This window comes from Anomaloglossus baeobatrachus, chromosome 11 (assembly GCF_048569485.1).
Source record: "Anomaloglossus baeobatrachus isolate aAnoBae1 chromosome 11, aAnoBae1.hap1, whole genome shotgun sequence".
Lineage (NCBI taxonomy): Eukaryota > Metazoa > Chordata > Amphibia > Anura > Aromobatidae > Anomaloglossus > Anomaloglossus baeobatrachus.
In genome coordinates, this window is record NC_134363.1 from 158,541,195 (window position 1) to 158,554,390 (window position 13,196).

The 13,196-nt window shown below is 44.5% G+C and overlaps 1 protein-coding gene across 5 annotated transcripts in view; it reads left to right on the forward strand.

Moving 5' to 3' along the window:
• Window positions 1–12,972, forward strand: part of RERE (arginine-glutamic acid dipeptide repeats) — a 432,422-nt gene extending 419,450 nt beyond the window's left edge. For all 5 annotated transcript variants that reach the window (XM_075328175.1, XM_075328174.1, XM_075328176.1 and 2 more), the window contains 2 exons: window positions 10,241–10,421; window positions 10,664–12,972. In XM_075328175.1, coding sequence (XP_075184290.1) covers window positions 10,241–10,421; window positions 10,664–10,697 — 215 coding nt within the window. In that variant the 3' untranslated portion in view covers window positions 10,698–12,972. The remainder of the gene's footprint in view (window positions 1–10,240; window positions 10,422–10,663) is intronic.
• Window positions 12,973–13,196: the final 224 nt, after the last annotated feature.

Sequence of the window (13,196 nt, forward strand, 5' to 3'; positions counted from 1 at the left end):
ACCAGAGGTTCATAGCTATGTCTGGCAGTGGTCTGCAGACAGGATGGGCATAAAAAAGGGTGTGGTGTCTTCCCATTGGTTGTAGCTGAATGATGGTATTTCATCTGTGAGATACCCACCAGCTACATTCAGCCAGAGATTCTGCATCTGTCAAGGTAATGCAGCCCAGTGGGTGAGCATAACCTGCGTCCACCTGCGCCGCTGGCATCGACTACTCTCCCATCATCAGCACTATTCATGAAAGGAACACGTTGTCACCTGGCGACCGGAGTACAAATTGACGGAGCGGACTCCGTTGGTGACTTAACAGCCGTGTGCGGCAATGATGCAAACCTGGCTGCGGGCCATCCTCAGGGCAATGTGACACACGTGCCTTTTATGGCTCACGTGTTGATCCGAATTCTCCAGCAATTTTTAAAACACCATCACGGCCTACATGGCCTTGTGCAGCGGGCACGCTCGCTATGTGCTCACTTCCATCGTGCGCACACAGCAGCTCAACAACTTTCATCACTCCGGAAGTCTTAGGGTCTGGCAGTTAAACGCCGGAAATGCGATGTTCCGACACGCAGGAATTGGAATCTGCACATGTTGCAGCGTGTGTGGCAGCACCGCAGAGCCCTGCTGAAATACGGTAAGACATATAGCCTGGGATAAGTTGATCCAGAGGTGGTGCAGATCACGCTGCTGGAGTGGTGTCAGATCAAGGACCTATGCACCCTGCTACACAGTTTTGAAATGTCGACGAAGATGTTTAGCACTGGCAATGTCATTCTCAGCGTGACAATTCTGGTCATCTACATGATGGAGCACACTGTAATTATTATTCGGAGTCAGGTGTTGGGACAAGAGGAAGGGGAGGAAGTACAGGAGGAGTCATATGCGGAAGGGATAACAAGATCTACGAGGTCCAGATGGTCAGCGGCACCTATGCGGCAGTCATGGTGAGGGAGAGGGATTAACAAGGGCGCATAGTATCAGCAAAAAGTGTTGATGAAAGTGCAGGAGCCCATGAAGAAATGGAGGACGAACTGGCGATGGGCATGGAAGACTCAGCAGATGAGTGAGAGCTTGCTCACATTTCGGTTGTGCGAGGTTGTGGGTAGAGGGCAGAGGAAGGATGCACGAATCTCACCTCTCTGCCACCAACACACCAAGGACTTGGTCCTCCTGGATGCACAAGACACATGAGCGCCTTCTTGCTGCACTACCTACATGACCCTCGGATTGTATGAATTTGAAGTAATCCTGAATACTGGGTTGCCACACTGTTAGATCCCCGGTACAAGACAAAATTTGGCGAACTAATTCCTGCCATAGAAATAGACGCACGTATACAGGAGTATCTGCAGAATGTGGTACGCAATCTTAGATCTACTTTTCCACTAAACACCAGTGCTGCACAGAGTGAATCTCAACACTTTGTCATGGATAGGAGGAAATGGTCTTTTACTTGTCCACATCGGAGGGACCGAGGGATGGCTGCTGTGCTGAGATGGCGTTGAGTACGGTGTCCCTGCACAGTTGCACTTTTGGTCATATCCCAAAATGAGTTGAAAAAGGACAGATGCTGTTGGAAAGGGGAACAGGTGTGTTGGAAAGGGGAAAAAAATTTTGGTCCGTGGATTTGGTGGTTAAACAACTGTAACATTTGCTGAAGAAACAACATCTGTTACAGTGGGACTGGCAGATTTGGATAAAGTGGTATATAATCTGTGACCGCTATATAACAAAAATTAATAAGAAAAGAAAGAGAAAGGTATATATCACCTTCAGCAGTCAGTGTCCACCGTGCTCCCAGTTGGAAAAGGAGAGGTTGGCAACTTGAAGGTTTGGTGGAGGATACAGAGCTGTGTGGCTATGAAACTAATAGTAGCCTGAACCGAGTTAGACGCCACTCGGATCTGGAGACTGTGAGCCCTGTTAGCGTCACAGGGTCCACATGCCCACCCAGCCCAGGAACTCCCTGTTAACAACACAGGGGCCATTGAGTACGCTGACCGTGTGCGTAGGGGCCACACCTGTGGACAGCAGGCGCATCAGCAGCAGCAGGCCTGTTAATGCCACTGGGCTGCACAAGCAGGACTGTTAGGACAGGAGCTGGTCTTAACCGTTCTGCGTTACCAACTGTGGTGGTGGCCTGCATCCACCACCCTATCCCTGCCTACCTCTGGCCTAAAGCCGCAATGGGTTCAACACATGGAGGTGTGCTCTTTCGGAGCATAATAGAAGACTGCGCACCTCCTTGTTGGCTCCAGCCCCTTTTATAACCTGGGTCCGCCCCAAACCAGGGTGAACCACAATGCACCTCCTGGAGACAAAAGCAGAGTGACACGTCATGAGTGGCATAACTAGCGTCCTATTTGGAAACGCAACTTCAATGATGACCTCATGGCTGCCATGACCCAAACACCTCACCAGTCATCGTCTGACCATCAATAATGCGGTGACAAGTCATAGGTGTGGGCCTCTGCAAGCCATTTGGGAGGACACCTGATGCCCTGTGGTCTATATGGGACCCCCACATCAGGGCCAGGGCCAAAGAGTTCATTACCGGACCTAGTCTCTGATGCAGGAAGTGCCTGAGCATGCTCAGTAGCATGAAATACAGTCTCTGAAAAAAGACTATCAGCTTTAGCATGGTGTCTAGGCACAAAACAGGACTTAGACCCGGCACAGAATGCAAGCACCTGTGCAAAGAGGCTTTTCACACTTAGTGTGGGAGCATGCGCTGTATCCCGAAATGAAGACTTAGCGTCAGGAATGGCACAGTCAGGCTGAGCATACTCACTAGGCGAAACACTGTAATTATGCTGCAGCTGGGGTACATCGGCACACGCATGCGCACTAGCTGCCTCTCCACACTTAGACGTGGAGGGGAAATTTGTCTTGGAGATGCTGTCTATGAACAGAAGGAAAAGCTAAAGGAAGCCTGACTTTCTATCCCTCCGAATTATGAAATGCAGCAATGAATTCCATGAGTTTGCTATAACATTAGCGTAGCTAAATGTGCATGAGGGTGTGATGTAGAGGTGCTAGAAATAGCTTGTCACCAGTGGGGCACTAATGGAATACAACAGCCAGTTCTATGATGCCACAAAATGGCAGTATTTTGTGCTATCATTATAGCTTATTAAAAACAGAGCACGAGGTTGTCATGCAGAGGTGCTGCACATAGATTTGCAGTAGTGTGAATAGACAAAAGTACAATAGCCACGTTTAGGATACAACTAGGTACAGTGAGTGTTTGCTAGTATAATGGCTGAGTTTAAAAAAGTTTGAGTGTGCAATGCAGGCAGATGTCCTGCAAATAACGTTCCAATACTGTGAATTGACAAAAGTACAATAGCCACGTTTAGGATACAACTAGGTACACTGAGTGTTTGCTACTATAAATGGCTGAGTTTAAAAAAGTTTGAGTGTGCAATGCAGGCAGACGTGCTGCAAATAACGTTCCAATACTGTGAATTGACAAAAGTACAATAGCCACGTTTAGGATACAACTAGGTACAGTGAGTGTTTGCTAGTATAATGGCTGAGTTTAAAAAAGTTAGAGTGTGCAATGCAGGCAGACGTGCTGCAAATATCGTTCCAATACTGTGAATAGACAAAAGTAAAATAGCCACGTTTAGGATACAACTAGGTACACTGAGTGTTTGCTAGTATAATGGCTGAGTTTAAAAAAGTTAAAGTGTGCAATGCAGGCAGACGTGCTGCAAATAACGTTCCAATACTGTGAATAGACAAAAGTACAATAGCCACGTTTAGGATACAACTAGGTACAGTGAGTGTTTGCTAGTATAATGGCTGAGTTTAAAAAAGTTAAAGTGTGCAATGCAGGCAGACGTGCTGCAAATAACGTTCCAATACTGTGAATAGACAAAAGTACAATAGCCACGTTTAGGATACAACTAGGTACACTGAGTGTTTGCTAGTATAATGGCTGAGTTTAAAAAAGTTAAAGTGTGCAATGCAGGCAGACGTGCTGCAAATAACGTTCCAATACTGTGAATGGACAAAAGTACAATAGCCACGTTTAGGATACAACTAGGTACAGTGAGTGTTTGCTAGTATAATGGCTGAGTTTAAAAAAGTTTGAGTGTGCAATGCAGGCAGACGTGCTGCAAATAACGTTCCAATACTGTGAATTGACAAAAGTACAATAGCCACGTTTAGGATACAACTAGGTACAGTGAGTGTTTGCTAGTATAATGGCTGAGTTTAAAAAAGTTTGAGTGTGCAATGCAGGCAGACGTGCTGCAAATAACGTTCCAATACTGTGAATTGACAAAAGTACAATAGCCACGTTTAGGATACAACTAGGTACAGTGAGTGTTTGCTAGTATAATGGCTGAGTTTAAAAAAGTTAGAGTGTGCAATGCAGGCAGACGTGCTGCAAATATCGTTCCAATACTGTGAATAGACAAAAGTAAAATAGCCACGTTTAGGATACAACTAGGTACACTGAGTGTTTGCTAGTATAATGGCTGAGTTTAAAAAAGTTAGAGTGTGCAATGCAGGCAGACGTGCTGCAAATAACGTTCCAATACTGTGAATAGACAAAAGTACAATAGCCACGTTTAGGATACAACTAGGTACACTGAGTGTTTGCTACTATAAATGGCTGAGTTTAAAAAAGTTTGAGTGTGCAATGCAGGCAGACGTGCTGCAAATAACGTTCCAATACTGTGAATTGACAAAAGTACAATAGCCACGTTTAGGATACAACTAGGTACACTGAGTGTTTGCTAGTATAATGGCTGAGTTTAAAAAAGTTAGAGTGTGCAATGCAGGCAGACGTGCTGCAAATATCGTTCCAATACTGTGAATAGACAAAAGTACAATAGCCACGTTTAGGATACAACTAGGTACACTGAGTGTTTGCTAGTATAATGGCTTAGTAACAATGAGTTGTAGTGTGCAATGCAGGCAGACGTGCTCTGCAAATGTCTTTGCACTAGTGGGACTATAGCAAAGTCCAATAGCCACGTTTAGGATGCCACTAGGTACACTGAGTGTTTGCTAGTAAAATTGCTTAGTTTAAAAAAGTTGGAGTGTGCAATGCAGGCAGATGTGCTCTGCTAATATCTTTGCACTAGTGGGACTATAGCAAAGTCCAATAGCCACGTATAGGATGCCACTAGGTACACTGAGTGTTTGCTAGTATAATGGCTTAGTTAAAATGAGTTTGAGTGTGCAATGCAGGCAGACGCGCTATGCAAATGTCTTTGCACTAGTGGGACTATAGCAAAGTCCAATAGCCACGTATAGGATGCCACTAGGTACACTGAGTGTTTGCTAGTATAATGGCTTGGTTTTAATGAGTTGGAGTGTGCAATGCAGGCAGACGCGCTCTGCAAATGTCTTTGCACTAGTGGGACTATAGCAAAGTCCAATAGCCACGTATAGGATGCCACTAGGTACACTGAGTGTTTGCTAGTATAATGGCTTGGTTAGAATGAGTTGTAGTGTGCAATGCAGGCAGATGTGCTCTGCTAATGTCTTTGCACTAGTGGGACTATAGCAAAGTCCAATAGCCACGTATAGGATGCCACTAGGTACACTGAGTGTTTGCTAGTATAATGGCTTAGTTAAAATGAGTTTGAGTGTGCAATGCCGGCAGACGCGCTATGCAAATGTCTTTGCACTAGTGGGACTATAGCAAAGTCCAATAGCCACGTATAGGATGCCACTAGGTACACTGAGTGTTTGCTAGTATAATGGCTTGGTTTTAATGAGTTGGAGTGTGCAATGCAGGCAGACGCGCTCTGCAAATGTCTTTGCACTAGTGGGACTATAGCAAAGTCCAATAGCCACGTATAGGATGCCACTAGGTACACTGAGTGTTTGCTAGTATAATGGCTTGGTTAGAATGAGTTGTAGTGTGCAATGCAGGCAGACGCGCTCTGCAAATGTCTTTGCACTAGTGGGACTATAGCAAAGTCCAATAGCCACGTATAGGATGCCACTAGGTACACTGAGTGTTTGCTAGTATAATGGCTTGGTTAGAATGAGTTGTAGTGTGCAATGCAGGCAGACGCGCTCTGCAAATGTCTTTGCACTAGTGGGACTATAGCAAAGTCCAATAGCCACGTATAGGATGCCACTAGGTACACTGAGTGTTTGCTAGTATAATGGCTTAGTTATCAGTTGGAGTGTGCAGAGGACAAGAGGGTACAGTGGCAGGATTGTGGTGCTCTGGGTAGAGGAATGGAAGCCTGCCTTTCTATTCCCTCCTAATGGTGAAATGCAGGGAGGAAATCCCTGACCTGGGCTACACAGACGCTGTTGCTGTTTGCAGGACCTGTCACCTATGGCTCTCTGACCCTGCCGGTTGGAGCCCTTAAAAGGACTGCTATAAAGTGCTCTCCCTAAGCTGTCTAACGCTGTGTATGCAGCGCATACAGCTGTATCGGCTATAGGACTCAGGAAGACGGAGCTGCGACAGTGATGTCTGACACCAAAGACGCAGAAGGCAGATAATGGCGTCCGTGAAGAAAATGTCCGGTTTTATAATGCAGGGACATGTGACATGCAGATCCTATCACACATGCCGTTGCTTCTCTGGCTCAAAGTCCACTTAGCTGTGTGTGTGTCTGGGATTGGCTGACATGCTGGCCCGCCCCACAAGACGCGCGCGCTTAGGGAAGGAAGACAAGAAAAAAAAAAAATGGCGATCGCCATTATAGAAACAGCAGTGATCTGAAGGCGCTGTTCACGCACACTATACACTGAAATGTGATAATAGTTTGATTCACAGAGTGACTTACACTATTACAGCAGAAACCAAGCTATGATTTAGCTGTTTTTTGGCTGCTAGAACCGTTCTCGAACGTTTCTAGAACTACCGAGCTTTTGCAAAAAGCTCGAGTTCTAGTTCGATCTAGAACATGCCCCAAAATCACTCGAGCCGCGAACTGGAGAACCACGAACCACGAACCGCGCTCAACTCTACTCATTATCTCAAGTCATTTGGCAAGGCTTTGGAAAGGGTCAATATTTACTTTTATATTATACCCCAATAGTTGGTGGTAGAGTTTGTCATATTCCTCTAGCAATTTTTCGTGGTTATAGATGGTCTTTAAATGGTTTATCACACACAGATCAGCTGAGCTCTGCCTCTAGGTCATGAGTAACAACTTATTATTTTTATAAACTACACAACATGGAAAGCTATAATCTTTTCAAATCACTTTATTAGGAGATTTGTTTTATTTCCTGTAAAATAAATACAATTACACCTAAGTGGCTTCTAACCCCTGCTTTTGCTCAGTGTATTTGGCTGCGTTTAGCAGTGCTGATATCAAAATGTATTTATTTGGAATACAGATTGTTAAACAGGAAAAATTACCCCAAGCTGTATTAAAATATAACCTTTATTGGTAAGTATAAAAAAAAAAAGTAAGGGATGACAAAAACTACAAAGATAGAAAATTCTGACACTACAACACATGTGAAAACATGCAAAACGTATGCTGTCTCCCCAATAACGAGGAGGTGATAAGGGCCTAAGTTAACCCTCAAAAAACTCACCTTCCTGACCACAGAGTGAAAACACCCTAAACAATCTAATCTGCACTAAAGACAATCTAAGGCTATGTGCACACGGTGCGTTTTTCTCGGCGTTTTTGCGCGTTTTTCGGGTGCGTTTTTGGCCTCAAAACTGCATGACTTTGCTTCCCCAGCAAAGTCTGAGTTTTCATTTTTGCTGTCCCCACACAGCATTTTTTTTCAGCTGCGTTTTTGTGGTGACCACAAAAACGCAGCATGTCAATTATTCCCGCGTTTTTCACTGCGCTTTTCATGCATTGCGTTCAATGGGATGTTGAAAGACGCAATGAGAAACGCAAATAGCTGCGTTTTGGTGCGTTTCTAAGACCAAAAACGCAGCTATAAGCGCAGGAGGTGGGTAGTAAAGTGACGTGTACAGGAAGAGGATTCCTTCTGTCAGTATAGACAGAAGCATGAATCCTCCCGGTACCGTCACCGCCGCGTCCATCTCCCGTCCTGTGCATGTATGCTGCCGTGCGGCGCCATGTACAGGCAGGAGGTGGAAGCGGCGGCGAAAACAAAAGTTAACAGTAGAATAAAAAAAAAAAAAGTTATACTCACCTGTCTGCAGACTCCCGGTGCCATGCCCGCTCCCATCTCCTCTCACGGTATCGCCGCTCCCGCTCCGGCTGTGTGCAGTCTCCCCGGGGCAGGACCTTGCTTGCAGGACCTGGCGATGGATCACCTGATGCAGTCACCTGACGCATCAGCTGATAGAGTCTCGGGCTGACGCGGGCGCCCGGCCGGTATCAGCGGATGCGTCAGGAGACTTCATCCCTGATTACCGGCAGCTGCTGCAGCGATCGGACAGGATCAGTCTCCCGCCCCATCGCTCCGGGAGCTGCCGGTAATTCAGCACATAAGTGAGCATTATTTTTTTTTTTTTTTGCACCGATGCATCAGCTGATTGTATAATCGGCTTTTATACAATCAGCTGATGTGTGATGGGATTCACATCCTTTAACCTGACACATCATCTGATCGCTCTGCCTTCCAGCAAACCGATCAGATGATATTGGATCCTGATTGGACGGCGCGGGACCCTGACCCAGGATTACTGCGGAGGGGGGTTTATTTCAATAAAGATGGAGTCACTAATTGTGTTGTGTTTTATTTCTAATAAAAATATTTTTCTGTGTTGTGTTTTTTTTTTATCTTTACTAGAAATTCATGGTGGCCATGTCTAATATTGGCGTGACACCATGAATTTCGGGCTTAGGGCTAGCTGATAATATACAGCTAGCCCTAACTCCATTATTACCTGGCTAGCCACCCGGCATCAGGGCAGCCGGAAGAGTTGGATACAGCGCCAGAAGATGGCGCTTCTATGAAAGCGCCATTTTCTGGGGTGGCTGCGGGACTGCAATTCACAGCGGGGGTGCCCAGAAAGCATGGGCACCCTGCACTGTGGATTCCAATCCCCAGCTGCCTAGTTGTACCCGGCTGGACTCAAAAATGGGGCGAAGCTCACGTCATTTTTTTTTTTTAAATTATTTCATGAAATTCATGAAATAATTTAAAAAAAAAGGGCTTCCCTATATTTTTGGTTCCCAGCCGGGTACAAATAGGCAGCTGGGGGTTGGGGGCAGCCCGTACCTGCCTGCTGTACCCGGCTAGCATACAAAAAATATGGCGAAGCCCACGTCATTTTTTTTTTTTGGGGGGGGCAGAGAAATCCTGCATACAGTCCTGGAAGGAGGATGCTGAGCCTTGTAGTTCGACAGCTGCTGTCTGCTGTCCTGCATACACTATTGGATCGAGGATGCTGAGCCTTGTAGTTCTGCAGCTGTCTGCTCTTCTGCATACACTAGTGGAGAATGAAGAACACATTGAAGAAGGAAATGACATCAGACCTTTTTTTTTTTTGTTCACTGATAAAAAACGCATAAGGACGCAGTGAGCAAAAACGCAGCAAAACGCAGAAAAAAAACGCACCAAATCGCGGCAAAACGCGTGCGTTTTTTGCCGCGTTTTTTCGACGCAGGTGCGTTTTTGTGCGTTTTTAGCGGCCAAAAACGCACAAAAACGCAGCGTCGAAAAAACGCAGCGTGTGCACATAGCCTAATAGACTATGGAAAAGCAGGGGGTTGTAAGCCGCTTTTGTGGTTTTTTGTTTTTTTGTTTTTTTTTACAGAAATTAAGAGAAAATTTGTAATAGTGATTTGCAAAGTTTTATAAGTTTCCATGCTGAACAAAATTATAAAAACAAAAAAGTTTAACTACTTTAAAATGAATAACAAGAAGATCTTTAGTTTACATTGACTCACATTCATAGTCATTATGTGATCAGATATTGATAGATTTTCAACACCAGAAGAGTGGAAGTAGTTTATTATTTTATTTATTTATTTTTTTTTACAAAAGTTGCATTTGACAAATATTCTAATGCCTATCCATAAATTAAAGCCTCTTTTAGCACCACTGTTAAAACATTTGCATAGTACCAATGACTTAAATTGCTAATATATAGGCCGCACAGCAGATTACAATCCAATGCAATTGCAGCTGTGGCACAATATTGATCACTATGGACCTTTTGTCCTTTTTTTAAGTTTATTTTATCATATTCTCTTCTTTGGAAGAAACCTTGTTTCTTCCAATGAGTCCTCTCAATGTACAACACCCAAACACTTTGTCTAGTTAAAGTGTGCGTGTTCGGTCTGGATTTAATGTGTAATGTCTTTTGCAGGCGCCCATTACCCCCGGGATCTGCAAGCAGGTATTCCACCTCCAATGTCTGCTGCTCACCAGCTCCAAGCTATGCACGCTCAGTCTGCTGAGCTGCAGAGGTTGGCAATGGAACAACAGTGGTTACATGGTCATCCCCACATGCACGGTGGGCATTTACCCAGCCAGGAAGATTATTACAGGTAAGTCTCTGCCTGCTGCCAACTCCTCAATGTCATAATTGACTCCATATTGGAGGAGTTTTAAATATTTTTTCACATTTGAATATTTAGCAAAAACAATTTCCAATCAATGTTAATTTATTATTTCCACGATACGCAGAGTATAAATTGTCTGCATGTTTCTCCTATACAATATCATGGTTATGGATTCACAACATTGTACAGATTTACCTTGTAAAATCCAAAATTCTCTTTCCTTGCAGTCGTCTGAAAAAAGAAGGGGACAAGCAGTTGTAACGAAGAGCAACGACTCTGGACCTCTTCCTCCCTCCCAGCTCCCTTAGGAGAGTCAGGCTCCACATGACGGGTCCCCAGAGGCTGCGAGATTCCTCCTGTATTTAAGACTTGTCATATACTATCCTTTCATCTGTAAAGAAGACTCTTCAGAATAAGACTGGCAGCCCCTTGCATGATGCATACTTTCCCCAGCCTCGGGAGGGAGCAGGTTTGGAGGGAGAGGTGGTGACACCAATGGACGTTTGGCAGCAGTACCACCACCTCATGCTCTGGAGGTGCTACCCCTCTCCATACACTCACTGTGTGCAAATGAAGCCAGAGACTGTGTACACAACAATAATAATAAGTGACATATTCCGCCAGCACTCGCCCGGGTCTCCTGTGCGTGTGACTATTTTTAATTTTATTTTATTTTACTACATCATCATCAGCAGGAGAACCCTCCTCATTGTACAGAGGTTCCCCAGTCTGACTATACTCTGTAAATACATGACAAGCAAGGACTGGGGAAGAACGTGTCCGACCATCCCTTCTGTTCCTGTCCATGCATTGCAGTTACTACCTGTGAATTTCCTTTAACCTCTTCACTGCCTCTGGGATCTGTGCCATTAGGCCTATGGCAGCAAAGTGGTTAGGAACCTGAGATAAAACTATCCGATGCTCCAAGCCTCACCAAGGACGAATTGGTAGAGCAGAAATCATGAACCCATCCTCCATGTCCTTAGCATTCACCACCTTCTGGTTTCCAGCTTCTGCCACATCCTCTTTAGTCTACGTTCTTACGTCCATTATAAAAGAATAATCTAGTTTTACTCTGCGTTCACCTCGACCACTCCAGCCTATGGGTGATTTCTGGAGCGTGTATGAGATTGGGGAGTTCTTTTAAAAAAAAAAAAAATTTTTTCCCTTCTCAGTTTGTGTCATGTCTCACTTGTAGATAGGGGCTACAGCGTTTTAAGTTGTAGAGGCAAAAATCGCACACCGGCTTGTGCGTATCTTCACTTTATAGCATTAAAGTTTCTGCAGGGTTAGAACTTTTATTATTTAATTTATAAGGAAAGCCTCCTATATTTGTGTTTCGGGTCCTGCTATACTTAATGCCAAGGGTTTTATTTGTACAGATTCTATTTAACCTGGGCTCTTATTTTGTAATTTTATGTTGTTTTGTTTTTCTTTTTTTATATGTTATTATTTACTTGTTACTCTCTGCTCCCCTAGTGGCAGGCCTAGGACTCTAGACATGCAGATGATATGAAGGCACACTTAGTAACTGCTTATCCACCACGTGATAATTCAGAGGGCAAACATCACTCATGCACAATGTACACACTTTGTGCAGTTATAGTCGCCCTGCAAGTCCTTTATCCAAACAAGGGCACCACCCTTTGCTTACTGACTGTTATTGTTTTTGGCGACCAGCATCTCAGGGCTGCGCCAGATCACAAAACCTTAAAAAGGTTACTGTCAAGCACCCCTTCATCTCCGCACATGGTCACCCTGGTGGCCAACATCTAGCTGTCATTATTTCATTCCATCCCAGACGGTCCGGATACTAACGCATAATTGCACAAGAGGTTTCCATCGTGGTAACTGTGCCACATAGAGTTCCTGTGGAAAGTTTTATGGTAGTGTAGTTCAAGCAGTGTCTGGACATATTCAGCCATTACTTTAAATACGTCACCACTTCCATCCATTCTTCATCAGTATGTAACACTATAGTGCAGAGCTGATCTGCAGACTTGAGATGGTTATGAGCCGCCTTTCCATGGGTGTTGGGGTGCTTACCTACTTGGCCCCTGCGGGCTGTTTTGTGTACAGCCTGTTCGGCGTTGAGGAGCCCTGCAGTAAGTTGATGTGCACTAGGCCTCCCCAGCACTGAAGGGCTACAACTTTTACTGCCATAAGGCCTGGTGACGCACAGTTTCGCCATGTCGGCAAGAAGAAAAGAGTTAAGTCAACTGTTGTCTCATTTATTTTTGTTACTTTTTACCACTCCACATTGTTTCCTTCTTTCCTATTTTTGTAATTTCCGGACGTACCTCGTTCAGTGTGTAAAACTGTAAAGCTACTTGTTTCATGGCGCCATTTAGCAGAATGTACATCAAGACTGCTCCATTTCTATATATATCTTGAAGATTTTAATGTATATAGGAGTAGTTTGCCATGGGGGTAGAAACCCAGAAATTCGTGACTTCTGTGTTTTCTCCATTTTGAGTATTTTGTAATTTTTTTGGAAATATTTGTGGACATAAACAATAAAGCAAGCTACACCACAGGTGACGGACTGCCTAGTTTCTGTGTCTTTGCACTATTACTCTAGATCTGTGTTCCTCAACTCCAGTCCTCAAAAGCCATCAATAAGTCATGCTTTGAGGATTTCCTTAGTAATTGCACAGGTGATAATTCCAACATCTGTGCAATTACTAAGGAAATACTAAAAACATGACCTGCCGGCGGCTCTTGAGGACTGGAGTTGAGGAACACTCCTGTAGAGCATAC